This window comes from Camelus bactrianus, chromosome 7 (assembly GCF_048773025.1).
Source record: "Camelus bactrianus isolate YW-2024 breed Bactrian camel chromosome 7, ASM4877302v1, whole genome shotgun sequence".
Lineage (NCBI taxonomy): Eukaryota > Metazoa > Chordata > Mammalia > Artiodactyla > Camelidae > Camelus > Camelus bactrianus.
In genome coordinates, this window is record NC_133545.1 from 57,664,505 (window position 1) to 57,691,702 (window position 27,198).

At 39.3% G+C, this 27,198-nt stretch overlaps 1 protein-coding gene across 11 annotated transcripts in view; it reads left to right on the plus strand.

Annotated features, from left to right (window-relative positions):
• Nucleotides 1-5,724: 5,724 nt before the first annotated feature.
• Nucleotides 5,725-27,198, plus strand: part of ICA1 (islet cell autoantigen 1) — a 141,096-nt gene continuing 119,622 nt past the window's right edge. For 2 of the 11 annotated variants that reach the window (XM_010972112.3, XM_045508491.2), the window contains exons 1-2: nucleotides 5,725-5,857; nucleotides 25,540-25,638. In XM_010972112.3, coding sequence (XP_010970414.1) covers nucleotides 25,622-25,638 — 17 coding nt within the window. In that variant the 5' untranslated portion in view covers nucleotides 5,725-5,857; nucleotides 25,540-25,621. Of the gene's footprint in view, nucleotides 5,858-5,918; nucleotides 6,201-25,539; nucleotides 25,639-27,198 lie in introns of those variants that run through there. The other 9 variants (XM_074367431.1, XM_074367433.1, XM_074367432.1 and 6 more) reach the window with 6 other exon arrangements.

Here is a 27,198-nt window from a genome sequence, read left to right on the forward strand (position 1 = left end):
TTGAAGTCAGGTAATGTCAGTCCTTTAACTTTGTTCCTCTTCAACAATATTGTGTTGGCTATTCTGGGTGTGGCTGAGGTTTTTCACAGTTTGATTAAAACTATAAACCTACAGCTCCAAGAAGCTCAACAAACCCAAAAATATAAGAAAAAACAATACCAAGGGCATCATAATCAAACTTCTTAAAACTAATGATAAAGGAAAAACTCTTAAAAAGCAGCATGAGGAAAAAAAGACGCAGAGGACCAAAGATAAGCATGACAGAAGACTTTGCATCTGAAGCAGTGCAGACTAGAAGCAACATTGGGACACCTTTGAAATGCTGGGGACAAAAATCAACCTAGAGTTATCAGTGAAAAAAATATTAAAAAGCAAAATAGACTTTTTCAGATGTGCAAAGCTGGAGGAATCATCACCAACATAGCATTTCAAGAGTTCATTAATGACTTTAAATAAATTTTGTTTTATAACCACACTGTATATATTTCAAAATTAGTCTCTATTTGTCAAACAGGTGTTTTGCCTGCAGACACTGGTTTGTGATTAGAATCTCATGATCCTTTGTATAACCCCAAAGATCATCACAGTCCTGTGACTCATGGATTGAGAATCATTGTTTTAAAATATAAACTTCATGAGAAAGGAACATCTAACCCAACATCATGGGGAAGGTAGATAAATTAGGATAAAAGCTGGGCTATAATAATATCCAAAAACGCAGTGGTTGAAACAATATTGAACTTTATTTCCTTCTCATAAAACAATTCACTCAAGAGGACCAGGGCAGTACAGCAGATCAGACGGTTAGGGATCCAGGCTCCTTGCCATCCTCAAAATATTGCCCTCACCTGCAGGGCGATAGTGATCCAACCAGTGGGAAAGGGGGAAGGCAAAGGTGAGGGTGTGTTTCTTTCAAGGGGATGACCCAAAAGTTATATGCATATCTTGCAGTCATATCCTATTGGCCAGAACCTGGTCACAAAGCCACTCCCTGCAGTAAAGGAAGCTCGAAAATACAGCCTTTGGCTGGGCAAAATGTGCTCAACTGAAACTTATATTACTGTAGAAAAAAAAAAGGAATAATAAATACTGAGAAATGATTAACAGTCTCTGCCAAAGCAATTTAGTGATGGAGTTAAAAGGAGAAGAGGAAAAGTGCTACTGATTGGGAGTTAGAAAATACCGGTTATGACTCTAATTCAGCCTCTTACTCCATGATGAAACCAAATGTTTGCCTCGCGCTTTACCTGGATGACCCTTACTATTTGCACCTAAGTTCTTAGTGATTCTCCTAAACTGTTTCTGTGTACAGAGAAAGAGATACCAAAGACCTAGAGAGTTCCGTCCTACTCTTTCAGTTAAGCCCTGTTCTTCACTGGATAGTGACCCTTTGAGGGGGTCATTAGCCCTATGTCTGCCAAGATCAGGGCACAGCCATGAACTCTGGGCTAGGGTTTGCTCAAAGTCTAGCACAGTTCCTAGTCAGAAGCAGGTTACACTAGATGACAAATGACAGACAAAATTCTCCCCCTGCAGCGAATAAGATATTCCTTTAAAAAAAAATTTTTTTTTGTTGTTTCATTTTTTGGAGTGAGGGGATAATTAGGTTTGTTTGTTTGTTTGTTTATATTTTAGATTGAGGTACTGGGGATGGAACCCAGGACCTCGTGCATACCAAGTACACACTCTACCACTGAGCTATACCCTCCACCCAGATATTCCTTTTTGATGCTTTCATCAGCATTTTTCTTGCAGAAGTTCCAATGAGTGATAGTGGGGGTGGGAGGGTGGGGAGCCACATTATTTATACAGAAATCAAAGCTGGTGTGGCAATGATAATAATCACCTTTCTCCTCAGTGTAAAATATTGTAGCCTTAATTTTGAAGGGAAAGGAAGTTAACTTTAATTAACAAAAAGTTATGCTATTAATTAAACATTTGTTCTATTTTCACATCTGCACACAAATTTGCTTAAAGATATAACTAATTTTTCTGGGAGTATAACAGAAGCTTTATTTTGCTATGTAGAGATCACAACTGACCATAAGAATTAAACCAAATTTAGTCAAGATTCTTGAATACATCTAATTCCTCTATAAGTATTACAGGATACAAGGAATAAATACTTTATTTTTGCCAATAAAATTTAGCTTAACCCTTCCTTAAATATCTATCACCAGTAAAAATCAGACAACAAATTTAATAATAATTTTAAAAGATTAGTTATTTCAAAATTTATTCCTATAGGTTATCTAATTTTAATCTCCTAGCAACTCAGAAGAAAAAGTGTTTTTCTTATTAATGAGCTGAACTTTGCAGAGATTTATATGTATAGTGCTTATTCAATGCACTGATAATAATAATAGCTTAAGCACTATCTTAGAATCTTATGATAGGACAGGTACCATGAGTACCGATGATGCTGTCAAACATGAGTCAGAAAATAAAAGGATTTCAGAGCTGTAGGAAACTATAAATAGCTGAATGAATGGAAGCATATATTTGCATTATGGTGCCCATTCACCAAGAGGAACAAGGGCATTTTACCTCACTTGCCCCTGTTGGCTGAAAGCATAGGAGAATTCAGAACATTAAAAATATATTATATTACATGGATAATCTATATATATATCATATATAAATTTATTTGCATATATTTGTGACATATATATATATATTTTCTCACCAGCCCTAAGCAATCACCAGTCTGTTTTCTGTCTCTATAGATTCCCTATCCTAGACTTTCATTAGAATGGAATCACATAATAGATGTACTTCTTTCACTTAGCATAATGTCTTCAGGGTTCATCCAAGTCACAGCATGTATCAGTATTTCATTCCTTTTCATGACTCAATGATATTCCATTGCACTACATTTTGTTCATTCATCAATCCACTGAGAGACAGTTGGACTATTTCCACCTTTTGACTATTTTGAACAATGCTACTATATATGCGCAAGTTCTTGTGTGGACATTGGTCTTCATTTCTCTTGGATTCATACATAGGAGTGGAATTGCTAGGTCATATGGTAACTGTACGTTAATCATTTGAGGAACTGCCAGACCATTTTTCAAAGTGACTGCATCCTTTTACTGAATCCCACCAGCAATGTAGGAAGTTTCCTATTATTTACCTTTAAATAATATTGCTTTGCTAAGAATGGTGGAGTCTAAGGAGAGGAGGGCAACAGCCCAAGAACCTAGCAGAGGCCATTCCAGCCCTGGACAGCCTACTTTACAATTCCTGTTATGTGAGAGAAAATAAACCTCTACTCATTTAACCCACTATTATTCTGGGTCTCTGTTAGTGGCAGCCTAACAGTTCCTAATTCACATAGTCTTAATAACACATCTGGAACCTGGGAAGCCCTCAAAAAAAAAAAATCATTGAATATATAAGGATTTTTTTCTGTGGAAAAGTTTCTTTGTGATCCTGTGACACTCTGGAAAATGCACATTATTTCTTTCACAATCTCAGATTCCATCATTTCAGTAGCCGCTCTCTGAAATTGTTTCCAGTTCTTACCAATACCTTGTGGGTGCTCTGCAAGATTGAAACAACTTGATATCCAGAAGCACTGGAAGTGTTCTAGATGGAGCAGTTTTTAAAATGAGAAGGTAAAACACTCATTGCCACAACATAGAATGAGCACCAGTTTATTATTTCCTTCCTCAAATGTTATCTCAAATGTTATCCCAAATGTTAGGACAACAAAAATAATTTCAATGCCATGTTGACTAGATAGTATCACATGCCTGTTCACTTTTAGACTTCTCTCAGAAGCCACTTTTATCTTCCATGCTAGGTTGTTAGACTCACAGCCCAGGTTTCCACTCTTGCCTTTTGTAAAGGGAAAACTGAGTAATTAGTTCCATAAGTCAGCTTTCCTGCTCACTTCCCCCAGTGCTTGTGTTTCAACATCTGCATTTTGAGGAGGTACTTTGAACACATAAGCAGCCTGATATTCTGCTGGCTCTAGATGTCTAGATTTGGTTCCTTAACACATGTAAGAATCTGCCACAAAGCCAGCCTTTGATAAACAGGGTTTTCTTACACTAGTAAATCACCAATGGTAGAAAGGAGAACATTAGAATCAGGAAATTTTGTGATCTATTTCTCTCTCAATGCTTTGATTAACTAACTGATAGATTCAGCCAACATTTATTGAGCACCTACTATGTTAGAAATAGCATTTCATTCTGGTAAAAAAAAAAAATCTATTTCTTTTACATCCTGATACTAGATTTTTACAAATAAGTTAATGGTTCTTGGAATCAAATATTTTAAAACAAAATATCTTAATCATCTTTCTTTTGTAAGGAAAACTTTTTTCTTCATTTTAAAGGTTTCCTCCCTTTTTCTTTTTTACAACCAGAATAATCATTTGGCTTGTGTTGTCAATAGATTAGTTTGAACACTTTTTATAAAAGCCTAATACATAAGAGCAATGTTTTTCTCTCCCAGAATTTCTCCTGAATCTCAGCTTTTTGTCAGTTTGCTGTTTTGTAGACCACATTCATTCAGTATTTGTTTATTCATAAACATTTATTAAGGACTTGATTTTTAATGGGATTCAATCATTTTTTGGTAGAGGGAGGTAATTAGGTTTATTTATTTTTCGAGGAGGTACTGGGGATTGAACCCAGGATTTCCTACATGCCAAGCATGCACTCTTCTGCTTGAGCCATATCCTCCCCTCAAGAACTTGATATTTGCTTAGCTCCATATTTTGTGCCCTAGTAGGACAGGCTCAAATTATCTGTGACCAACAGAATCCCCAAAGTATATATCCAAAGAATAATGTCACCTTTAAAGTTATAAAAATTTTCTGGAGCTGTACCATCTTAGTACCTTTCTATTAAAACAACAGCATCTTTTCCTATACTTCTTCTCTATCCATCTTGTCCAGAAACCTTTCTATCTTAAGAGTAAGCTAAATGTCTTGGTTCAGACAACCCTGGATTCAAACTTGTGTTCAGCATCCTATTTGCTGAATGCCTTTATAGCACTCTGGGCAGTGTTTTCATCTGTAAAATAAGAGTAATACTTTACCTACGGTATTGGGTTGCTGTAAGAATTAAATGTAAAGTATAAAGCATATGCCTGGCACATAATGTTAGCTGTGGATTTCAGATTTGTTTGCATCATTACTCAATAACCATCTTTCATTCCACCCTGTTAAATTGTTTCAATCAGTGACTATTCAATGAACTTTTAAATGAATATATAACATAACTAGGGATGAGTCATAGCACACTAGGAGTGCTTTTCAGCATAGACGATTTTAGGAAGCAACTATTACAATACCTTTTTTTCACTGTGATCACTTGCAGGTTTGGTTCTTTCCTGATGACAAAGGATGAGAAGATGAAATTACTTTAAGCATCCTTAAGTATAAATGATATATGACTATATGGGAATGAAATACACACACACACACACACACACACACACACACACACACACACACACACACACAGGTTTTGTTTTTTGTTTTTTCCTTTAAGTCCAAACTTGATTTCCAGGTACAGGCCTCTGTAACTTTTCTTGGCATTGAAGTCATGAAGTCTTCTGTCCCCTAAAGCCACGGAAATCTATAGTGGAAGCAAATAACACACACTAAGCACAGTACAGAGGGAACCCTGGGGCATTCGCTGCCGCTCCCACCTGTCAGCCAGGTCATTGTGACGCAAATGCTATGGACACGTGGAACACCTGCGGGAGAGCAGGGGCAGGGTCACCCTGGGCGGCAGATCCGAGAGGGGCTACCCCAGGAAATGGGGGTCGAGGAAAGACCCCAGGGAACTGAGAGAGAGGGAGACACTCCCCCCAGCCCAGATTCGCCCCAAATGAGGTGAGGCCATTGCCCCCTCCCTCCTCCGGATCTCGGGATCCTGCTGGGAGGGGTCGCCCCCCGGGGGACTTCGGAGGGGAGAAGAGGCGGCGGCGGGGTCCAGACCCTGGGCGCTCGCGGGGAGACTAGGGTGCCCGCTCCCCCTGGCCGCTGCGCTGCGCTGCGGCGCGCACGGGCTAGGCCGGCTGCTATTCCAGCTGGTGGCGACAGCCGCAGGAAGGACTGGTTCCTGCGCTCCCTCCGCCCCTTTTCCCTCGCCTTCTGCTGACGCTGACGTCGGATGAGGGAGCTGGAGGGACGTTCCGATCGCTGCCGGAAGGCTCCTGGGGGCCGGGGCTCCGAGGTACCTGCCCTCCGGGGCCGGGGCTGGGGCGCGCCGGGCGGGCTGCAGGCTGCAGCGGGAGACGCCCGGCAGCCGGGGCGGTCGGGGGCTCCAGCCTGAGGCTGCCAACTCTGCTCTCCGCGGGCGCTGGGTGATAGGCAGGTCGTCTCCTCCTGCCTGGATCCTCGTGCGGGGACGTCTACTGCCCCTTCCCCTCCCCCGCCTCCGCCCTGGGGCCTGGGAAGGTCTGGAGAATGCGCGCGCCTCGAGAGCGCGCGTCAGCCCCGGGGGAGCGGGAGGGAAGCGTTGCAGGCTCCGGCCCCATCTCTGGATCCGGCGTTAGCAGCATCCCCACCCCCTCCTGCCCACCCCATCCCCGCCGTGCCTCGCCTTCCCAGCTTCTCCAGCCCCAGGTCCCAGAGATCCCTCCTGGGAAGGGTCTTGCGTCCAGGACTGACTTGTTGACGAGTTCACCTGCCGTGGCGCCTCGTATTTGCCTTTTCTTTTCTCCCCATTGCCCATCACTGGCAGAGGTGGCAAGGAGCAGATGGGTACCTTTATATAACCACTAATAGCAGAAGGCTTGAGCTTGGTCTCCGGCTGGCAAGGTGCTCACCAGCCTTGGACCAGACTGGAGCGAGTCCCTAAGCAGGCCAGGTCCCTGCAAACCCTGGCAAGCCTGTTTCCTTTGGGTGCGCTGACACCGCCTTTCCTGCCCCGCGGCTATCGCAGCTCCGGCTTCCTCTAGGAATGAACATATCCTGTTATTACGTCTGCCTTTGCCCAGAGCAGCTCCCCATTAACCTTTCGCACTGTGTTTTTACTTGGAGTGCCCCCAAGGCCCCTCAGCTTCTCTTCGAGGATCTCCAAAATACTGCGCCCTTCCCTGGCGAAAAGCATTAACTGCCTGGTTGGGGAGAGTTACAGTTTAGAAAGGGAATCAGGTTCACTTCTGTTTAGATAGCTTAAAAAATAAGCAAGAGGAAGGGTTCTTGGGTGGCAGCCTTAGTAACTGAGATCTGATAACTTTATAAAAATTATCAGGGCCTGGAAAATATACTACCAGCTGGTTTGAAGATGATACTGAATGTAGGAAGAAAGGCACATAAGGCATTGGCCATTAAGGTCATATAAATTATGACTCATGGCGAACACGTTCATATCCAAACATTTCAGTCAAGTCTCTCCGGTGAAATATCAAGCTGGTTTCGGTGGACCTTTAGTTTAGATTTTTTTCTGAGATCTGAACTGTTCCTTGGGGTAGGGGAGTGAAATAGGAAATACTTATTAGTTTGAAATCTGTGCTCCAGACTGAGTTTCTTGGCTTCTATTTAAACACATACATACTAAAAATACTTTCAAGTGACTTTTCAAATAAGTTTTTTTTAAGGTTTTGGTCTTTATTTTTGAAACATCATGTGTAGAGAATATCATAGAGGCAAAATCAGTTTGTAATCCTTAGTAGTTTGTTTATCACTGTTTAGTTTTTAGACTGCCATGTTTATATTTAATTTAAGGAGATGCAGCCTTTCTAATTGTATTTTTTTGGATCATATAAAGAGTAAAGAGTTGTACTGTTATTAAAGATGAATCTTTAGAAAATAATAGTTAAGCTGTTGAGTACTAATTATAATAGTGAAGAGACCCAAGGTTAAAAAGCTGACCATAGAAACTCTACCCATGGGACATTAAATGCTGAGGACACTGGGTGGTAAATGCCTGGGAAATTTATTTTATAGCTTCCTTTCTTTCATTTGGCACACCTGGCTATATCAGACTGCTTTCTCTGAGCATCTTTATTGCCATACATTTCTCTCCATGTCAACCTTATGAAAAATACAGAAAATTTTCAAAAGAAAACCTTCAAAATTGCTGCATTTTTAGTTTATTTGACTAAACAGCATCCCCGCCCCCCCCCCCCCCCCCCCCCGGTTCAGGTAGTTTTATCAGAGGAAGAGAAGTGTGGCAACTGTGAAATGACGTGGCAGGGTAAATCTGTAGAGGTGTGAACTTTAAAGTTACAGAAACCTCATCTAGGACAAGGTGGTGAAGTTGATAGGTCACAAGAACCAGGAAGAATTTTTCCTCTTTATTGGTTGAGCCCCACAGCTAGAAGCCTGAGGGTAGGTGACAACGTTTAGGATCAACTCACTGGCCACTAATGTCCTTTTTTTTCCCATTTGCACCATCAGATTTATGGGAACCATGGACAAGGATGCTATGTGTATGTATTTGTCCATGAGGCAACATAGATCATTAGTTAATTAACCTTATTCCCATCCTTACCCTCATCCAGAACCTTCCTCAGCAGAGCCTTAAACTCAGATACCATTACAGGAGAAATATTTTTTCCCATGTTTTTCCCCAAGCAGTCATGTTTTATATCACAATCATATCTAGCACCGTGGAGGAGGTGCACAGGACACACAGCCTTTGGATCCAAACGGAGCAGGATTGGAAATCCAGCTGCAACAGCTAATTAATCATGTGACCTTGAGCAAGTTACTTAAGCTTTCTATGTCATCATTTCCTTACCTATATAGCAAGAATATCCACCTTGTGGGATTGTGATGGGGATTAAAGATAATTTATATAAAGTGCTTTCCACAGTAAATAGGACTTCAGTAATAGCAGTAAATTATTCTTTTATGTGCTAAACATATGTGATGTCTTTATCTGAAAAGGAAGCTACTGCTTTTCCCCTGTGATAGAAAATGTGTTCCAGTTTGGTTTTGAGTAGTTCAAATGACTTTGTACCCGTACTGAGAACTTAGGCTTTCCGGAATCCTCCCTAAAGTTGGGGAATGCAATCTGTGGTCCAGGAACAAAGCAAAGCTAATTTGTACCAGTGGGAGTAGATCTGCTAAACCAATACCACTCAAACGTGATCCATAGACTAGCAGCATTGGCGTCCCTTGAGAGCTTGTTAGACATACAGCCTCTCAACCCACCCTCAGCTCCCTCCACACCTACTGAATAAGAGTCTGCGTTTTAACAAAATCCCTAAGTGATTCATGTGTACGTTAAAGTTTGGAAAGGAGTGTTCTAAACTGGTATTTATCAAACTTTGTGTCCAATAGAATCGTTTGAGGGCTTGTTGAGTGTGGATTCCTAGCCTGGCTTCTCCCATCTGCTGTTGACACCTTAGGTGGCTCTGATGCCCAGGATTCCTCCACTACTCTGAAAAAGACTGCACTAAACCCTTCATTTAGTGTAGTGCACTAAGATGGTCCTATGTCCTCTTCTTCAACAAAGCATTTTGGTGAACGTAGTCTTTGATAGTCAACCCCATTTGAGGTGAGTAGCTAATATAATCCCTATCTATCTGATAAGAAAATGAGGACTACAGGCATGGTTTATCCTGGATAATGCATGTGGTAGAACTGTCTCGAACCTCTATAAATCCTAGTTGACCATGCTTTAACTACTCCAGCATCCAAATTAATGCACTGTGTGTGTATGTGTGTGTGTGTGTGTGTGTAGGTAATTTCAAATACTAATGAATCTCTCCCAGGACAGCAATGACCATACATAATACAGCATCTTATACATGCTTTTAAAACAAAGCCTTGCTTCAGTGTGTCTGTAGGCTGATTACTTAGGATGAGTAACTGATTTTGAGCTTCGTCCATAAAGTGAGGATGATGTCTGCTGGACAGTGTGGTAAGCATACTGTACGCAAAGTGTGCATCTCAGTGTCTGAGAAGTGGTAGTTCCTCAACTAATGGTAACTATTTTTCCCGATGTAAACCTAGTAAAGAGAATGAGTTTACAGAAGGCTGAGAAAATGGCATTGCTTATGATGAGAAGTCTCTCCTGCTAAGTCAGATGATGTCACTTATCAGGACTTCAGCCACATCAGAAAGTGGGGTCACTCCTCAGTTTTCAGTAGGCATTAGTTGTGTGTGTGCCATGTGCCATGCTCAGTGCTGGTCCTGGGAGTCCCAAGACAAGACCCAGACCTTACCCTGCTCTGAAGGAGCTTCCAGCCTAGTGAGGGAGTTAGAGGAGTCAGGTGACAATTACATTTCAGCAAAGGCAGGGACGGGTTGGAGCCCAGAGAAGAGGTACCTAGCCCAGACAAAAGAGAAAATAGGGAAAACCTAAGAAGATTCATGGAGGAGGTCACCCTTGAGTTGAGCCTTGAAAGACCAATAGGAATTTGGCATGTCAAAAGATGTTGGAAATGGAGAGAGCGTTCCCAATACAGTACCCAGGTATACAAAGGGAGAGAATACAGGTAGAGAATACTGAGAGAGAATACCCGCAAATAGCCCTGACGTCTCGTGCCTAGTGTCCATGTGTGTCCCTTACTAGCTGAGTGACTTTGGGCAAGTTTGATCATCTGTGACTTGAGAGGATTCAATGTATTAATCAGGGTAAGCACAGGACTGATTTTAATTATGTGCTGGGTAGTCTGGAGAGGTGGTAGAGATCTTAGTAGAAAATAGGGGACTGACTTTAAAAATCATGAGAATTAGAGTAAATTAAGAGGTCAATTTTAGAATACACTTAACAGAAAATACATAGAATTTAAAGAGGATGACTGAAAAAGACAACTGAATGCAGTGCACTACTGTGGTGTGGGAAACACTAGGTACGTGTATTCAGTGATGGACCAGTGAATATATAGATAACAATGTCTTGCTAACCCTGAGTGTCTAGATTTGAGAGTGAGAAGGTCCTCTCATTCTGTGCTGAGAGTATTTGTGCAAGGAGTGGCTATAAAGTGTAGCAGTTCCTTTCCCAAAGCACTCATTAAAATCCATTCCATTACTTATACCATCACTATGATCTCTCACATCCACTTCTCTGTTGCTAGAATAGGGCATGGACTCCAGTGCTGAAACCTAATGGTACTTAGGGGAAATCAAGCCTTCTCTGCATTATCTGGGGTAGTGCATCCTAAACCAGGGACCAAGGAGCAAATTGTGATAAATGCTGCTCCCTCTCCTTTTTGGTAGGAACCCCAGTAGCCACCAGGAGTCTATCAGCAAGGTTTTGTTGTGCACAAGCACCATGATAGTAATGGATTTGGAACTAGCACAGCGCCTGAACCTGTGGTTAGGAGAGATTGTTTTTATAGAAACCAAGCCCATTATCCAATCTCTTTGGTCCAGCAGTAGAGTGCTTAAAAACAGGAGTTCACAAGCAGACCTGAATTTCCTCGTTGTAGACTTTGGGCAAACTATTTCACTTCCTAAGCTTGTTTCCTCACTTGCAAAATTGTGTTGTATGTTGGTGTGGGGATGATGATATTAAGTGCTTCACACATGTAAGGTGCCCCATAAATGGTAGCACATAATTATTGCCCTTCGTCCAGCATATATTTGCTAAAGGCTTGTTGTGTTTCAGGTCCTGTGTTTGGTGTAAGGGGGCAAAGATGAATCAGTTGGGGTCCCTGCCCTCAAGTGACTTCCAGTCTAGTGCAGATGTAATCAGCTCATTGCAGGAGAATAATGGGAGTGCAGGGCATCACTGGCATCAACATGGGGCAGTTGATTCTTCAGTTGGGAGGACAGGAGTGGGAGGCTCCTGGTGAGCAAGAGGTCAGGTGTTGGGCTGAGGAACACTTCACTGAGGAGGTCACATTTGAGGAGAGTCAAAGTAAAGAGTAAGTTGGCCAGTTGAGCAAAGGAGTGGGGTTCATTTCAAATGAAGGGAATTTTGCAAAGCCTTGAAGTGACAGTGTATTCAGGAAAGCTCTAGTATCCTGAAATGACCAGAAGGAATAGTTCTATGTAAGGTATAGCAAAAAAATTTTGGAAAGGGAACAGAATGTGAAGAGGTTTGGGGTTTTTGCTACAAAGTTTGGAATTTCTCTAGTGGCAAGGGGTGCAATTAAAGCACTCTAATTTTTTTTAAATGTAATTTAATTTTAAGTGGGAGGGTGGTATGACTAGATTTGCATATTATAGAAGTAGTTCAGACCATGGTATAAAGGATTGGAGTGGGCAGATACAGGGATGACATTGCCTCTGAAGGCTGTGACCTAAGACCTGGCTGTGAATATAGAAAGGAGAAGACTCATTTAATAGCTTTTTAGGAGGTAGAATGGAGAGAACTTGGAGACTGGATGCAAAAAAATGAGGGAGAAGTTGTTTCCAATTTGGGCCACTCATGCTGGTAATTAATGTAGGGACCACAGGAAGAAGAAGAATTTGGGGATGGAGATGGAGAGAGATAATTTTAGTTTTAGGTGTGCTGAATTTGAAGTGCCTATCAGACATCCAGGTGAAGATTAGTTTAAACACCATTCCAGAGCACCAGAGCCACTTTTGATCCCCCTACTGTAGTCTCTGGAGAGGTATTTAATTTTGAAAGTCACCTGCATACAGCTGTTGGTTGAAGCCACAAAAGTGGGTTAAATCTCCTAGAGAGAGCAAGTAAAGTGTAACAGAAGACTACCAAGGTTGGAACCTTATGGATCACTGATATTTGAGATGTGGAAACAGAGAGAACAGAGCTAACAAAGAAAACTGTAAAGATACAAAAGTGCAGAGAGTATTTCCTGAGAAATCAAGGAAGAGGAGCTTAAACAGAAACAGACTCATAGACATAGAATACAAACTTGTGGTTGCCAAGGTGGGGGCAGTGGGAAGGGACAGACTGGGATTTCAAAATTTGTAGATACTGACAGGCATATATAGAAATAGATAAACAAGATTATGCTGTATAGCACAGAGAAATATATACAAGATCTTGTGGTAGCTCACAGTGAAAAAAAAATGTGACAATGAATGTTCATGTATAACTGAAAAATTGTGCTGTACACTGGAATTTGACATAACATTGTAAAATGACTATTACTCAATAAAAAAATGTTTTAAAAAAAAAGGGAGAGGAGCTTACTTAGTCAAAGGAGAAGTGAGAGGAGGACTTGAGTTGGGCTCATAGTGAAAAGCTTCCTCTGGTACAGTGGAGAAAGGAACCAGACTACGTGGGCTGAGAAGAACTCTGTCCATGAAGAGAAGGAAGAGGATGGTAGCTGGAGGGGGAAAAAGTTTGAAGAATGTGGTTGGAGGGCAGAAAGGGAGGTTGATTAACTTGAAAGAGAAGGGATAATAGATGGACTAAGATGGGAAAGGGGAAAAATGTAAGACTGAAGAGAGAGGAACAGAGTGGTTCTGGTTGTGGTGCTGGATAGTTCTGGAGAAATGAGGGGTGGTACATGAGGAGTGGAAGCCATGAGGAAAGGTGCCCAGCACAATGCCAAGGGGCATGATTCCCCAGAGGGCATGAGGAGGGGGACTGGCCATAATCATCCTGGGGAGTTTTCTTCTACCGCTGCTCCATGAAGGCCAGGAATTGAGTGTCCCTTGTATCTTAATGCTCTTTCGTCAGCGTTGCCATAGGCAGCACGGCCATCATTGTGAAGTAGGTAAACTTAGCATTGGTGCCAAACCACTCCCCTCTTTCTGTTTCCTGCTTCTTTCTTCTCTGCACTGCTGACCTGAAGCTCTGTGCCTTTGGGCTACTTCCTGGTGGTTCTACCTGGTTATTCCACCTGCCCTACCAGGTATCTGCCCAATGGCCCTGACCCACCAAAATAACCAGTTTTGTGCCTTATTTGCTGTTAATGATGGTAAATAATTCATGAACTATTAATAATAGCAGCTCTATGGATGCTATTTAATCCTGTAAACCCCTTCCCAAGGAAAGTGGAGAGAATCTGAAAGAAGGGATCTTTTATTAGTTCTCAAATAACTCCAACCAGATGACCCAGTATAGGGTGGCTCTGTTAATTGGGGTACATGAAAATACAAAGCTTTCTCCTTCTGTCTGCTTCCCTTTGCTGCTGACTTGTAAGTCCTCTTGCTCCTCCCTCCCCTGCTGGGCTGCCTTCATCCCTGGTTCATAAGGTAGCCCAAACTCCAACATGCTTTAGCTGCCACTTCTTCACCGAGGAAAGTCCTTGAATTCATGCCATTTCCAGAGAAAGGAGCTGTGTTGATTTGTTTACAGGATCTGTGTACAGCATAGACATTTTATAAACCACCTATTTGTGTCTGTGTTTTTCAGTAATTTAAAACTAATGGAACAGGCTTACTCTGTGCCTTGTGAAATTTTCTTCAGTCCTGGGCCTCAGTCGGCTGACCTATGAAAGGACTGAACGATCTTTTTAAGTTCTCTCCTATCTCTGAGTGATCCTGTGGAGGCATAAGAAATTACTTGATCTGCTCTTTAACAGGCTTTAAATTATGAACTTAACCTTACAGAAAGAGAACTTAGTAAACGTTAGTATCTCCCAAACTGTGCTGATTGTTGACATTATGCTTGTGTGCAATTTCAGAGTTGTAGTCACTACATTTACATTCCGTTTCTTCCTTCACACTTGTAATATTATTAACCATGTATCTGTATATGAATTGCATGTATCTCATTTGTAAATATATGTATACCTTTTATATTTGTAGGTATTTATGTCTATCTGTGCATATATGTGTGTGTATCTATCTATATAGAGAGATTGTCCTTATTGTCTCACTTTTGATGGTCTTATGGTAGATTATCCACTTCGTTTAATCGGTCCAATGAATCTGATTTGAAATAAATAGTGTATTTTATATACAGTTTTGGAAGTTTTTAAAGCAACTTATTGTGAAAATACGGAGTGCAACCATTTTGTTGGTCATTTAAAAAGACTATACAGGCACATATATATTTTTTGTATACATATGAGATTTTATTTTTATAATGACATTTCTGACAGGATAATTATCAGAGATTCTGGGGAGAAAACTGTTTTAAAATATTTATAACTCTATAGAATACTGGTGACCTGGGTTAAGGAATTAATTTTTAGCTCTTTGCTGCTTTGCTTAATGCCCTAGACCAAGGCTGTCCAACAGAAATACAAGGGCAGCCACATATGTAATTTAAGACATTCTAGTAGGCACAGTTAAACAACTAAAAGGAAACAGGTGAAGCTATAATTATATTTAACCCAACATATCCAAAATATTATCTTAATAAAATATAAAAATACCTATATAAAGTAAAAATAAATATAAAACAAAATTAAATGCAACACAGAATATGTAAATATATGTATATATAAAATAAAGCAATATAGGTACATACAATTTAAATATACATACGTATATCAATATAAAATACATATAATTTTATCAACACAAAATACACGTAAATATAAAATATGTTTCTTAATAGACATTTTACTTTGGGGGGTTTACTAAGTCTTCAAAATCCAGTGTGTGTTTTACTTTAACGCATATCTGAATCAAATAACCATATTTCAAGTTGCTCAGTGCCACATATGGCTAGTGGCTTCTGAATTGGGCAACACGGTAGTCTTAGATGATGAAGTTAATTTACTTCAGATTATTCTTTCATGAAAAAATGTATCAAAATTACAAAATGGAGTTTTAAAATTTAATTTAAGGAAAACATTTATTCCCATCATTCAATAATGTTCTGGGCTGGAGGATGAAGGGTCTAGTATTTTTTGACAAAAGTTGATTGAGACCTTTGCCTCACTAGGGTGTTCTTTCATTTTTCATCTTTTTTGGTTAAGCTTTTAGAGAAATGGCCACCATAAGTACTAAAGATTCAAATTTATAGGCTGAATTTGAATTAACATTTGCAAGTGACATAAACCAACCTAAATAAAATAGAAGGTGAATAGAATTTTTACAGCAAGTTTTTTTTTTAATCTTTTCTTCAGCAAAGATTCCCTATTTGTTCTTTTTCTGTTTCCAGTCTTCCAAGCCATTTCATATTACTTGCTCTTGTAGATTTCCTTGAGGTTTGTTGTTTTCAGTGCCAGCCTCATTGTTGTTGCCGCTATGATTTTTATCACAGTAGAAAATTCACCCTTATTCATCTTTGCAAGCATGGCTGTGAGTAAGAGAAAGAAGAGCAAGTCCTAGACTGTACGCCTTGTGAGCAGTTTGAGTTTGGGGTTTATTTTGTTTTTAGTTTGTTTTGTGGGGACATAGTATTTTTAATGAACACTAATGGTGAAGATAAAAGCCTTTTTGGAGAATATCTTGACTTTTTTTTTTAATTTCTTCAAAGATGAGATGCTCTTTTTGATATTTTTCATTGAGAAATATCTCTTGGAATAGAGGAAGTGACTCAGGGGAGCACCAGGTTGCTAATTGGCTGACTAGTGTTTCAGTCCCAGAATTCCTCCTTTCATATTTGATCTTTAGCCTGATCCTGGACAAGTCTTTCTTTCTAGAAAGCCAGTTTCCTTATCTTTAAAAAGGAAAGTGTTGTGTTCATTATCTCTAAGCTTTCTCTTAGATATAAATATCTGTAAAAATAATTAAAATTAGCTTTATAGTTTTGTGACTGAGGGCATCCTAGATGTCATCTAGCCTAGTTTACTATTTTACAGATGAGCCAAGTGAGGCCAGATAGGTGAAGGGACTTGGAGGAAGGGCAAGTTTGTGGCATGGTCATGGGTTTGCCCATTTTTATACTGGGAGACAAATTATATTGGCATTAAAAATATTTACTTCAGGAATATGATTTTGTTGGGTTTAGGGAGTTATTAAGCTTAATTAATGCCTGGATATAATACTTGAACTTTTTGAAATGTGAATGAAATTATCATTTAAAAATATCCTAGAACCCCAATTCATTAACAGAAAATGCATATTTTAACAGTGGCTTGCATATGTCAGGTTTAAATAAAAACTCATCTTCTAGCTGCCTTGAATAAGGTTAGAATTCTGCTTTCCTTGTGTAGGACTTCCTGACTCACAAAATTGAAGCATGACTGTGTTCCACATTTGCTTGTGAATTTATGAAATGTTAAAAATCATTTGCAGGAGACACAAAACTCAACTAGAAACAGAATCCTTTTAAAGTTATGGGTAATGCTCAAGTAGTCACAACCTTTTCAAAATCTGAAAGGGAATGCCGTGTGATATCTGAGACATAGGAAAGACACCCATAAAAGCTAGTCAGAAATCATATTATTTTAATTACTGTTTAGCTTTTGAAAGGGTAGATGATGATTCAATTTCCCACCCTCCACAGGGATCTCTCTCAACTATGTGTAAACACAATTTGATGAATCAAGATTGAAAAAAATAATAAATATCATTAACTATGCCTGGAGGAAGTTTTAGTTTTCCCTCCCTGTTTCTACTGAAACTGTTTTAATATTTAAATTTAAACATTACCCCTTCTCTACATGGGATATTATAAAAATCATTGTAGACATAAGAGAAAGTGACTAGAGATAAACTTCTGGAAAAAGACAATGAAAAATAAAGTTAAGCAGAAAAAAAAGTATAAACATTAAATTATTTTTTAATGCAGTACCTAGACCCTCTGACAAAGGTGTATTTCTTCTGCTCATTAGGGAAGTCATCAGGAGCCTGTATCAGAACTCTGGCTCTGGAGCTGATTGGCTTTGTTCTCTGGATCACAGGTCCCCATTTAAAAGGAAGGCGTTTCATTCCATTGTTTCTCAGTTCCCTCTAGGCTGACAGTATATGGCTTATATTAGTTCTGAGGTTATGCATAAGAGAAATAAAACCAACTATTAAAAACTGGTAATGTTTCTAGATGAGTTGATCTCTGAAATAACAGAAAGGTGGGATTGAGGAGAAAATGATATAAATTAGGATTATGCAATTGAAAGCTAAATCCAAGAGACCTGTCACAATATTTGTTCCAGACTGTCAGAGAGGAACTCTAGCAAACACAGGACACAGAAGGTGCTCACTGCATGTGAAATAAACAGCATCAAGTGTCTGCCTTCCAGGGGCTATAGAATATGTCTAAATGCTGCAAGTGACTCAAGGTGCCCTCAGAGATTGGGCCCCATGTGTCCCCAGTCACAGCTCTTGTTGTCCTTTAACTTACAGGAATGCACAACTTGCTGATGGTTGCATGCACACACCGTGCAGTTCTACTGTGGAAGAATTTGTTCATTGCTTTCCCTCTGCCTGGAATAAGACCCTCCGCATGCACGCGCGCGCACACACACACACACACACACACACACTCTCTTACCCTTCACCTGGCCAGCGGCTGCTGATTCTTAGAAACCCAGCCCAGAGGCCATGGAGGAAGCCAGCTGAGTGCCCTGTCCCGCCTGTTCCTCTAACCCTGGGTGCCTTCCTCTGCCATGGCACTCCTTCCTCGTCACAGGCAGCTCTTGGCATTCCCTGACTTCAGAGTCTCCTGTTCATATACACACAAATAACCCCAAAAGTCTATGGCAAGTAGTAATGTGTCATTTTACGAAGGTTTAATTTTAAAGAATTATTCTATATTTCCTCAAATATAAGAAACCATTGCTCACATGCTTTTTACCATTTTATGTTCCATGAAGAAAGAAAAATGACTGCCAGTCTGTTGACAAGGTATCAATTACAGGACACATCCCAGCTTCAGAAAGGTTGGCATGTGAACAGTTTTGCACCTCAGATCCCGTGACATGTGGTGCCATGAAGCTGGTGTTTGGAAATGAGTGATTTTACTATGGGATGATTCAAACATTCCACTGCACACCCACATCACTGCAAGATTCTTCTGTTCTCTTGTGGGGGAAAAAGTATGTTTCTTGTGGGGGAAAAAAATGGCCCACTCCCCAAAGAAAGCTGAAGGCTGGTGTGCACAACAGAACTGAAGAGCTCTGAGATGGTGACAATTTTTAGTTAGAAAGTAGAGATTTTGAATAAATTAGACAAACGACAAATTTGGCAGTAGCTCTGATATGCAATTCAAGAGAATCCACCATATGTTCAGTGCAGATACAGGAAAAAGGGATCCTGGACTCAGTTTCAGCTAGTACTCCAACTAACAGAAACCTGCTCACTGAGGGAGGAGAAAAATCTACTGCTGAAGTTGGAAAGGTAATTAATTAGAACCATGAAACTGCACAGGAAACAGGAACACTTAGGAAATGTGAGTCAAGAGGAAGTGTACTGAAATATTTTTGTGGGTCGAGACTCCTGATGTGGTGAAATAGAACTACTCATCTTACCTTTACTCTGAATAAAGGTTGGCTCAAGAATCTTAGATTCTTTGCATAATTCAAATGTAATCAGAGGTGCCATCAGCTAACTCCATAAGTTCATAGGAAAGAATTCTGGGCCAGAACAAATGTTTGGTGCAGCTGAAGGCAGCCTACATGGAATGAAAATACTTTCCCATGTAACATTTCCAAGGAGGAGAATCCAGGATCAGGGTTGGAGGCAGCCAAGGACAAGCTGACTCCTCCTCTTTGTAGCAATGCATCAAGCTTTGTTTAAATCAGGCCTTGCTTTAGTGTTCTAGGAACCTTGGGGTTTTGGAGAAAAAACTTTTGCTTAGGTGTTGGCCATCTAATATGTTCAAAATGGCTTTTCAGTAGCTATAGGAAATAAAAACAAGCGGGGCAGTTGTAGTCTCTCCACAGGAGTGGATAAAATTGAAGACGCAACACAACCAAGCTTGTAAGAAAAGCATGGAGGAGAATGAGCGTTAACTATTGCATAGAACCCCAGGACAGAATCTGAACAAAGTATCCCTCCTCCCTCTGCTCCCAAGTCTCCCCACAGGGCAAGATGGAACCACTGCCTTTTTAATGCCTGGCCTCGGAGCCTGAGGAGGAGGTAGTACAACCCCACCAAGGTACAACCTGGGAAAGTCTAAGAGGATTAGGTCTGTAGCCTTAGTGTCACCCAAGAAGGTGCTGACCTCAGCAGCAGCCCCACCTCTGAGCAGGGTGACACCTTTGCCCTCCAGTTCTTGTCTTAGTGAACCTGCTCCTCACTCACTCATACCCCCACCCTGAGGGTTGCTACATCAAAATTAGACACTTGCTTTCCATGAAGTTCTTTGAGTAGGTCTTAATTATTGTTGGCTTGTCTACTTTGTCCTGTTTGGGGAGACAGAGTTTTAGTGAAACAACATTCACATGGTCAGGTCGTGCTGAATTTAACAATGTTGGTGCTTTTGTTTTTATCATGGGACTCACAGTCCACAAGCAACTTGATACTTGCTCCTCCTTGCTTATCTCCCCCAAGTAAGGTGACCACAAGTAGAACTTTAGGAAATCTTCTCTATTCCATGAACAACCTTGAGACATGATACCATTCACTGTGGTTTTCTTTCATAAGGGCCTCGAGGCAGAAGTGGAGTAATAGCTTCCTGTGAGCAACTGTGAATTGAAGTATTAACTAATCATAGATTTTATTGTATTTTACAGGGGAGATGATATTTTTACAGTAGAATTTACAAATTTGGGGACACATGAAGATCTTTTTATATGTCCCCTTGCAAATGTTAAGAGTCTCCTGACCTGGAAATTGTGTTTATGTATGTCTATCTTTCCTGCTAAGCCTGCACTGTCTAGTACTGTAGCCAGCAACCACATGTGGCCTTTGAGCATTTAATGTGGCTAGTCTCAATTGAGATGTACTGTAAATGTAAAATACACATCAGATTACGTGTAAAATACACACCAGATTCCAGACTTGGTACAAAAACCCACATGCAGAATATATCATTAGTAATTTTTAATTGATTGCATGATGAAAGAATATTTTAGATATATTGGATTAAATAAAAATATTTTTTATTTACTTTTTTTAACTTTTTTTTTTAATGAATGAGTTTTCCTGTCATTCTGCATCCTTGGTAGGACTGATATTTTCAGGTTTGTTTGTTTGGAATGTAACCATTCTAACAGATGTGTAGTATATCTTATTGCTGTTTCAGCTTGCTTTTCCCTAATGCACAAATACATTTATTTTCCCATGATTCCCTGAATATCAGTGTCTTTTTTATGATTTCTCCCCATCTGTTTATCTTCTATGGTAAGGTGTCTATATTTGTATACTTGCCCTTTTTTTTTTTTTTAACCTTTTGACCCACTTCACCTATTTCTCCAACTATGCACCACCTACCTCTGGCAACCATCAATCTGTTCTCTGTATTTATGAGCTTGCTTTTTTTGTTTGTTTGTTTTTGATTCCACATTTAAGAGACATCATAAGGTATTTGTCTTTCTCTGTCTGACTTACTTCACTTAGCATGATGCCCTCAAGGTCCATTCACATTGTAAATGAAAAGGTTTCATTATTTTTTATGGTTGAATAATATTCCATTGTGTGTGTGTGTGTGTGTGTGTGTGTGTGTGTGTGTGTGTGTGTGTGTGTGTGTGTATGCCACAATATCTTTATCCATTCATCCATCAACAGACACTTCAGTGAACATAGGGGTGCAAATATCTCTTCAAGTCAGTGTTTTTATTTTCTTTGGATAACCAGAATGGAACTGCTGGATCATATGGTAGTTCTATTTTTAGTTTTTTGAGGAACCTCCATACTCTTATCTGTAGTGGCTGCACCAATTTACATTCCAACAGTGTACAAGCATTCTCTTTTCTCCACATCCTTGCCAACACATTTTATTTTTTGTCTTTTTGATAACAGCCATTCTAACATGTATGAGGTGATATCTCATTATGGTTTTGATTTGCATTTCCCTGATGATTAGAATGTTAAGCATATTTTCATGTACCTATTGTCCATCTGTATGTCTTCTTGGGAAAAATGTCTATTCAGATCTTGTGTCCATTTTTCAATCAAAAATTTTTTTTGCTAATTAAGTTGTTTGAGTTCTTTATATATTTTGGATATTAACCCCATATCAGATACATGATTTGTAAGTATTTTCTCCCATTTTGTTATGGTTTCCTTTGCTGTGCAGAATGCAGAAGCTATTTAGTGTGATGTCCCACATAATTTATTTTTGCTTTTGTTGCTTTTTTGCTTTTGGTGTCAGGTTCAAAAAATCATTGCCAAGACCTATGTCAAGGAGATTACTACCTAGGATTTCTTCTGGGAGTTTTATAGTTACAGGTCTTGAATCCATTTTGAGATAATTTCTGTCTATGGTGTAAGATAGTGGTCAAGTTTTATTCTTTTGTTTGTGGCTGTCCAGTTTTCCCCACACAATTTATTGAAGAGATCATCCTTTCCCATTGTATATTCTTTACCATATATGAGTGGGTTTATTCTTTTTACTTTTTTAACATTGCTATTAGATCATTTAAAATTACTTATGTAGCTCATAGTATATTTCTATTGGACAGAGCTGATCTAGACTATAAGTTCCTTGAGGCCAGGGACAGCACCTGGCCCATATTCATTAGATGCTCAATGCATGTTTGATAAACCAAACTGGTTAAAATGAATGAATGGATGAGAATTATAATAGTTTTCAAAGTAGTGATTTTGACACTGGAATTAGAAAGTGATAGGCCAGATGAGATGGATTTTGTCAGGAAATCTTCAAATGTCCATTATATTAATAGTCCCTGGTGCGTGGGGCTGGAACATACGTTAAAAGCAATTCACGTGCTGACTGCAGCTGCTCCTTCATGAGACAGTCAGATATGCCCAATATAAGTTGACCTGAATTTGCCACTCATGAGTCCTTTGTTCTAGTGCCACAGAGAATCCAGAGTTTTGTTCAAGAATGATCCATTTCCAGAGAGGATTTTTCCTATGTGCCATTAGCTGTGGTTCTCAGACTTTAATGTGCCTAAGAATCACTTGCTAAGCCTGTTACAAATGCAGATTTACAAACTCATTTTCAGAGAGTCTAGGTAAGTAGATAAGGGATGGGGCCCAGGAATCTGCATGTTAACATCCCAGAAGATTCCAGTGTCCTGCAAATAAAACCTCGAGGAACACTGCTATATGGCATCATAAACTGAGAATGGCCTGGAAATTCAGGTAGAAGGGGTAGTTTGCTCACTGATTTTTGTTATCTGTTATACTATAAAGAACTTAAATTGTTAAATATTTTAATAATCAAAAAGTTGCAGCAAAGGAAACAATCAGCAGTGAAAAAGCAACCTACCAAATGGGAGAAAATATTTGCATATATATCAGATAAGGAGTTAATATCCAGAATATACAAAGATATATAACTCCTATGATGCAGTAACAAAAAAAAATTACCTGATTAAAAAATAGGCAAAGGACTTGAATAGGCATTTCTCCCAAGAAGAATTACAAATGGCTAATAAGCACATGAAAAGATGCTCTCCCCCGTACTAAAGATCAGGGAAATGCAAATCAAACACAATGAGATACCACCTCACACCCATTAGGATGGTTGCTATAAAAAAAAAAAAAAGCCACCACTAACAAAAAACAAAATAACAAGTGTTGGCAAGAATGTAGAGAAATTGGAACCTTGAAGCACTGTTGGTGGAATTGTAAAATGAAGTAGTAGCTGTGGAAAAAAATATGGCGGTTCCTTAAAAAAATAAAAAATAGAACTACCATATAATCTAGCAATCTTACTTCTGAGAATATATCCCAGAAAAACCTAAAAACAGAATCTTAAACAGATATTTGCACACCCATGTTCACTGCAGCATTATTCACAATAGCCAAGATATGGAAGCAACCTAAATGTCCATCAGTGGATGAATGGAGAAAGAAAATGTGTTATGTACATACAATGGACTATTATTCAGCACTAAAATAGAAGGAAAACTTGTCATATGCTACAACATGGATGAACCTTGAGGACATTATGCTAAGTAAAATAAACCAATCACAAAAAGACGAATACTGCTGATTCCACTTCTATGAATTACCAAAGACAGTCAAACTTATAGAAACAAAGTAGAATGGTAGTTGCCAGGGGCTGGGAGGAGGTAGAAACAGGGAGTTGTTTAATGAGTATAGAGTTTCAGTCATGCAAGATGAAAATGTCCTGGAGATCTGCTGTATGACAGTGTGCATATGGTGAGCAGTACTGTACAGCATATTTAGTAATTGTTAAGAGGATAAATTTATGTTGTATGTTTTTAGTATAACAAAAAATTAATTAAAATATCAACTATCCTACTAGTTCATAGTACAATCAACTTAGGGGAAGAGTATAATAATTTTGTTTACTTGAATTTTTTTTTTGAAAAATTTTGTTGGAAGCTTTGTGTTCAACTTTTTTTGTTTTTTGTTTTGTTTTTATTTTTGTTTTGGAGGAGGTAATTAGGTATATATTTGTTTTGATGGAGGTACTGGGGATTGAACCCAGGACTTTGTGCATGCTAGGCACTCGCTCTACCACTCAGCTATACCCTCTCACTCTGAGCTCAATAAATATGTACTTATAGTGAAGCTGTGTGGGTGGTGAGAGAACTGAAGCTCACTGGTCTCTCCATGATTTACTGAGTAGAGGGCAAGCCTTACTCATCATGACTGTCATTCCCAAAGCAACTTGTCCAAAAACCTGGATGCCCTCCAGGAGGAAGAGAGATGCTGATTACAGGAAATTGTCATCTCAGAAGCATCCAGAGACTCTAAGAAGGTGTCTTTCCTCTCTCCTGTTCCCATAACCTGAAGCCTGGAATATCAGCACCTCAGTTGCATTCTCTTAAAACATTTTTTTTAAAGCCTTGGAAACTTTAATCATTTTAGGGATCCTGGTTGCCAGGACCCTTTCTGAGGCAGAGGGAGAATGATTGGGTTGATTTTTTTTGGAGTAACCAGAGCATTCATACACTGAGCATTCATTCTGGCAGCTATCAGTCTGTATCTGCCCAGAGGCCATTCCTTTAGGTAGTGAGCTCCTCATTCTTTCCTGTAACTGGTGGACAAGTGTGGCTGGATTGGCTGGCTCTGCCCCTTGCTGGGATTGGTGAGCTCCCATGAGTGGGGCAAATGGAGTGAGGGGCAAAGGCGTCAATTGACTCTGATACTTATCAATGAGATGAAAATACAGTGCTGTGTTGGTCAAGACTCAAATGGTCACATTTTCCTCCTTGGTACCCTTCTTGGTATCTTGTTCTAGCCTATCAACTCCTTCTGTTTACTTTTGTTTTTGCGATGTGCTGGTTTATTTTTTAGAAATACTGATTATGAAAGATTTCAAATCTGTAAAGAGGCAAACCAATGCTATATACTCATCATCTAGCTTATCAAAGAAAACATTATGTGTACAAAGTCCCTGTGTACCCTTCTCAAATAATATTCCCCACCCCCACTGCAGTGGTAACTGCTATCTGAAATTTAGTGTTCACCATTCCTAAGCAGTTCCTTATACCTTCACTATATAATGTTTATATTCTCCAACAATATAGAGTATAATTTTCATGTTATGGTCTCATATTTTATGTAGTCTTCTGCAACCTGCTTTTTTCTTTCAACCTGCCTGCTCACTTCTTAAACTTCATTTGGGATATTTCTTCCAGAGTTACTTAGCTAAACTATTCTTGACTCTGGTATACAGTATTACTGTGTAATAGTGTTCGGCCCCTAAAATACAACTAGAAATGGTTTAGATTGAAAAATTTTATATTTGTCAAACTAGCATATAATTGCAATATGGTGTGTAACTGTTAAACATATTTGTTTTATTTCAGGTTCTAATATAACTTATCCTCTCATGCTTTTTCCCTGCCCCATCTCCCCAAATCATCAGCAGTAGAAAAAGAAGAAGGAAACATGTCAGGACACAAATGGTAAGTAATTTGTTATCTTTTCTGGAATAGGAGAGGTTAATGAAAGAGGAAAGCACAAAATATATGCTCAATAAATGTCTATTGAATGGAAAAATTAAGAGTCACGTCTCAGTAAACAACCTGTTAAACCACATCCAGTGTTGAGTATAGTCAAGTTCAATATCCCTACTAATACAGTATGAAAACCAATAACCAGAAACATTCTCTAAGAAATTCATTTATGTGTAACTCTTCTCTTGAGAATCTAATGATGGCTTTTCTTACCACCATTTTTTCAAATGTAATGAATTGGTACTTTTTTAATCTGTCTTATTTACAACTTCTGATATTAGGGTTATAAGGGAATTTTATGTAGGGCAACTATAAAATAACAATATAACTATACAATAACAATATAAAATAACTCAGACTCATTAATTTATAGTCATGACTTAACCTTCACGAACATTCAGGAGCCAGTGATGGTTGGAAGTAGATGATGCTGAGTAAAATAGATGTAATCACGTGGCAATGTTAGCACTGTCATTTGCATGCCTATAATGCGTCTGAGCAGCATATTAAACCTCTCTTAAATTCCAGATATGCTACAAGCAGTGTTTCTGGACACTTTTGAACCACTGTTCCACTGGGCAGGCAGATCTTTGTCATGTTTTACCTCCTTTAATTTGTATCATGAAAAAGTATGGTGCATATTTTCATTTTGAAATGTACAATTAATTATAAGGAATATACTTTTTAATCTCTCCTCCCTCTCCTCTGATTGTAGAGAAGTAATCAGGTCCCAGTCCTCTGTAATATCGAATGTCAAACTTTAAAAGAATTTTGCATGTCTTAAAGTGTAATGAGCTGTAAAAGGTAATTAATAAATGGCTAAGGGATTTATTTTTACTGAGTATCTCCATTTGACAGCTCTTTAACTAAGAGTTGTCAGGCTGTTTTTTTAATTGTTCCATCTTGCCTCATTAAGACAAGGGGATGGCTTCATCTTGTGACCCTCATAATGGTTGTCATATCCTGGCAGTAGGCTCAGGGAAGTAGGGAGTCAAGTCACCCACTTTAGAGAGATTGGAGAGCCCCAAGAAGTGGACCTTTCCCCATAGTCTTTCTCCTACTCACTGTGCCACTTCATTGCTTGCTGCTGAAATGCAGGGGCTGCACAGAACGTTGAAATGTGCACTGCATCGGGATTAAGAGGCTTGGATTTTAATCCTGTGTGATTTGGGGCAAGATTCTTAACCTTTTGAAACCTAAGATTCCTCATTTGTTAAATGACAGGGTTAAGGCATGTTCACTAAATCCCTAAACTCCTTTTTTTCCCCTCAAAATGGAAATTTTTTTTCTGTTAATCCATAACCTTTGACAAAAAAAAAATTAATAGAGAAAAATCCATCCCATTTCCCACTCTTGAAAATTTCATTCCCCTTAAATTGCCAGAGTTTTGGGGAGTATATTCTTCCAGTCTTTTAATGCACATACTTTGTAGAGGGATTATTGTACACATAAAAGTTACATATATTTTTATCTTATTTTCTCTGATTCAAACTCATAATAAAACCTTTT